The sequence below is a fragment of the Eimeria mitis genome, genomic scaffold (genome assembly GCF_000499745.2).
Source record: "Eimeria mitis Houghton genomic scaffold, Emh_scaff727, whole genome shotgun sequence".
NCBI classification, from domain to species: domain Eukaryota; phylum Apicomplexa; class Conoidasida; order Eucoccidiorida; family Eimeriidae; genus Eimeria; species Eimeria mitis.
This window is the reverse complement of record NW_013575309.1, coordinates 9,232-9,886: the sequence shown is the minus strand read 5'-3', so window position 1 is coordinate 9,886 and position 655 is coordinate 9,232. Positions and strand designations below refer to the sequence as shown.

The 655-nt window shown below is 50.2% G+C and overlaps 1 protein-coding gene across 1 annotated transcript in view; it reads left to right on the top strand.

Annotated features, from left to right (window-relative positions):
- Positions 1 to 534: 534 nt before the first annotated feature.
- Positions 535 to 655, top strand: part of EMH_0020860 (RIO1 family domain-containing protein, putative) — a gene marked incomplete at both ends in the record, with an annotated part of 1,056 nt that continues 935 nt past the window's right edge. The window contains one exon of the mRNA XM_013501651.1: positions 535 to 655. Coding sequence (XP_013357105.1) covers positions 535 to 655 — 121 coding nt within the window.

The window sequence follows — 655 nt, the reverse complement described above, 5'->3', positions numbered from 1 at the left end:
AACCCTCAAGAGGAGTTGTGGTGTACAGGCAGCTTTTCTTTCCCTTTCGATCCCTCTCGTCTTTCTTATTCTGCTGCTCCGAGGCTGAAAGACTTGCCTGGTGTTGAGCGTGCGTTTGCTGCTGCAGCAGCTCGTAGCTGCTGCTGCTGCATGCGCGAGTGCTGCAGTTGGTTTGGTGCTGCAGCACAGCTTGCTGCTGGCTGGCGTCTGCTGTATGTACAGATGGTGTTGCTGCTGCGGGATCTGTTTCAGCGTTGCCGCTCTGTGCATGGAGACTATAGTGAATATAATATATTATATTATAAACAACAATTATATATTATAGATGTGAGCCAGGCGGTAGAGAGAGCTCACCCCCAGGCCCTAGATTTCCTTAAGAGAGACTGCAAGAACGCAACAGCTTTCTTCACCAAACGCATGCATGCATGCAGCAGCAGCAGCAGCAGCAGCAGCAGTGGAAATGGCAGCAGCAGCAGCTGCTGCTGCAGCAAAGAATGCAAGAAAACGAGAGAACAGTGGCATTCATTTCCCCCCATGCTGCCGTCGACTTCTCCGTTTTTTTCTTCTTTTCGTTTTTTTTCTGTTCGCGAACTTTTTGAGTTTATTGTGCGCGCGGAGCTGCCTCCAGAACTGAAGCTTTACCAGCAGCAGCAGC